The following is a 2,598-nucleotide window of genomic DNA, read 5'->3' on the forward strand; positions in this document are numbered from 1 at the left end:
GGTATTTTTAAATAACTTTTTTAGTTGTGTTATATTATTTTAAAAAATAATTATATAAATATGCAGAACAGTTAAAAGTGTTTTATATATAAAAGTTATTTTTAAAATATATTTAAAACATAAAAAATGTAGTAAGACTGTTTTTCAAAACACTTTTCAAATAGAGCCCAATATTAAGGTATGTATGAGGCTCTCTACTTCCATCTTAAGAATATGTTCGGTACATAAGAATTAAAACGAAAATAAAATAGAAAGTATAAGTGAATTTGGAAGATGAGAATATGAATGAAAATAAGATGGAGACAAGAGTGAATTATAATACCAAATAAAAGGGAGGAATCAAAATCCTAAGCGAAGGAGGATTTGGTTTCTATTAGTCATATTTCTCTTCTATTTGAAAATCAATCCAAAGACGATAATGAATGAGAATGGAATCTATTTCTCATTCTCTATTTTAATGTTCCAACCATGGCCTAATAGTTTGGTGACACTAACTCATCGGAAACTCTATAAAGACTTGGAGATGAATACTACTTTCGATAGTGTAACCTTGAGGAGGACTAGTATTAGAACCGGGGTTTGTCTGTTAAGCATCCAGAATATTGTCACTATTAGAGCATAATATACATTAAGGTTTCAAATTCTCAACGTCTAAGATTTTAGACTAAATAGTAACTCAACATGATGATATTAGAGGTGTAGTTAACTCAAGGTCTGTGCCACCAAGTCTAAAGACAGGGTTGGTTAGTTGTCGTGGGATGCCACATGGTGTCCACCAATGCCTAATCTGCTTGCCATTGTTGCTTCTAGCCCATGAGAAAAATCTAGAAAAGAAATATTCTCGCCAGCTTTAAGTCCTCTAATATTCCAAAGGAATTTGTTCTCTGCTTTTCCAAAAGGCACCTCCTAAATTTATAAGGAGCTTAAACACTAAGAAAAATTCAACTTGTTTCCTGCAATGACAAGTTCTAAACAGCTTGAAGTTCAATCAGAAGATCGAACTCCACAGAAATGGTGCGTTTCATTGAGGGAAGACAAGTTTGAAGCATTTCTCTCCCAAGGCAACCCAACAGTGAGGAAGGTTTTTGGTGATGGGTCACTGTTCAGCCCCTTCTTGTTCAGAAAATTCTTTGATCCTTCTGATGCCTTCCCTCTATGGGAGTTTGAGTCTGATGTTTTGCTGTCTCATCTTCGGAGTTCCGGTCAGACCACGGTCGATTGGCTCCAGACAGATAAAGACTATGTACTAAAAGCAGAACTACCAGGTAAGTGATCTGAGCTCTGATCAGAAATATTTTTCTCACTGATACTTTGATTATAATTCTCATGATTCAAAGAAAAAACAGGACATGAACCTGAGGAGTAGGGGCATTATTCCTCAACTCATGTAAACTTTTTTTGCTTTATGGGGTTGTACCAAAGAAACTAGAAGTGATCAGATTCATCCATCAGTTACCATTTAATGGGGCAAATACAGGAAGAGTTGGGGGATAAAGGCCAAGACTCCATAGGTTTAAGTCGAGCTTATCGAAAATTTTCTTTGACAACATGATCTGTGGTTTAAACAGGAGTTGGGAAAAATAGTGTTCAAGTCTATGTGGAAAATGGGAAAGTTGTGGAGATTAGTGGACTATGGAGGCATCAAAAGGAGCCCAAGACAAAGGAATGGAGAAGTGGGCATTGGTGGGAACATGGATATGTCCGGAGGCTTGAGCTGCCGGAAAATGCAGATTGGAGGAGGATTGAGGCCAGTGTGAAGGATGAAATATATTTGGAGATTAGAATTCCCAAGTGTGATATTCCTCATGGAAAGGAAGAGGGAGCTGAAGATTCTGAATAAGGTAGAGGTTGAAATGAATGACAAACACTGCGTAAGGCCATGTACTACTATGATGAAATGTTCATGTGATCAAAACACATGGCATGGAACATATATTATATGACCAAATGTTCATATATATACCGAGCTTTTCTGCTATTATAGTATATATAATCCTAAAGATCTAGCACTACATAATCTTTTATCAGTGGATCATGCTCTTATTCATCTTATTCAGAGTTTCACAAAGTATAGAAACAGTAAGCAAATAGGGAAGGGGTAGATTTTCTTACAGTCAGAAGAGGTCTCCTAAAAACAGTCCCTGAAAATGTGAATGTGAAGGCATGTGTTGAAACAGCTTCACCAAAGGTAGATCATTGTGTTGGAGTGCATATGGGAATATCTCATAATTCACAGGGGATGCTCCACCAAATTAAAGGGGAGAATAGCTTCTAGTAGCTACATATTTTAAAAAACAAATTAAAAATTCACGGCTCAATCTAGATAGGACCTTATGTAGGAAGGTTGTTTTAACTTTTAAGTTCCTTTGCCGCGCGTAGGAAAAGGATAGGAGCCAAAAAGTGGGTCGTATTGAATCCCCATTTTCTAATCCTTATGTGCTTGTGGTGAGAAAGGGAGGGCCCATGTGCAGGCATGGTCCGAGCCCATCTGGTAGGATTTGTTCCAAGAACTATTTAAGTGGGCACTCGTCGACACCAGGGGACCCCTTAGGCTCAACGCCTCATTGGTGCGCCTGAATTGGGCCATTTTTGCTCCAA

General features: G+C 37.5%; 1 protein-coding gene across 1 annotated transcript; it reads left to right on the plus strand.

Moving 5' to 3' along the window:
• Window positions 1–750: 750 nt before the first annotated feature.
• Window positions 751–1,978, plus strand: LOC100243502 (21.7 kDa class VI heat shock protein). Its single transcript, XM_002282727.4, has 2 exons — window positions 751–1,265; window positions 1,569–1,978. The coding sequence occupies exons 1-2, from the start codon at window positions 959–961 to the stop codon at window positions 1,838–1,840; spliced, it is 579 nt and encodes a 192-aa protein (XP_002282763.1). The 5' UTR covers window positions 751–958; the 3' UTR covers window positions 1,841–1,978.
• The last annotated feature ends 620 nt before the right edge of the window (window positions 1,979–2,598 follow it).

Source organism: Vitis vinifera, chromosome 19, assembly GCF_030704535.1.
Source record: "Vitis vinifera cultivar Pinot Noir 40024 chromosome 19, ASM3070453v1".
Lineage (NCBI taxonomy): Eukaryota > Viridiplantae > Streptophyta > Magnoliopsida > Vitales > Vitaceae > Vitis > Vitis vinifera.

Bases quoted from the DNA above. Each gene is read 5' to 3' on its own strand.
- LOC100243502 (XM_002282727.4), top strand. From the start codon at position 959: ATGACAAGTTCTAAACAGCTTGAAGTTCAATCAGAAGATCGAACTCCA. The intron at 1,266-1,568 runs GTAAGTGATCTG...TGGTTTAAACAG, and splicing joins ACTAAAAGCAGAACTACCAG to GAGTTGGGAAAAATAGTGTT.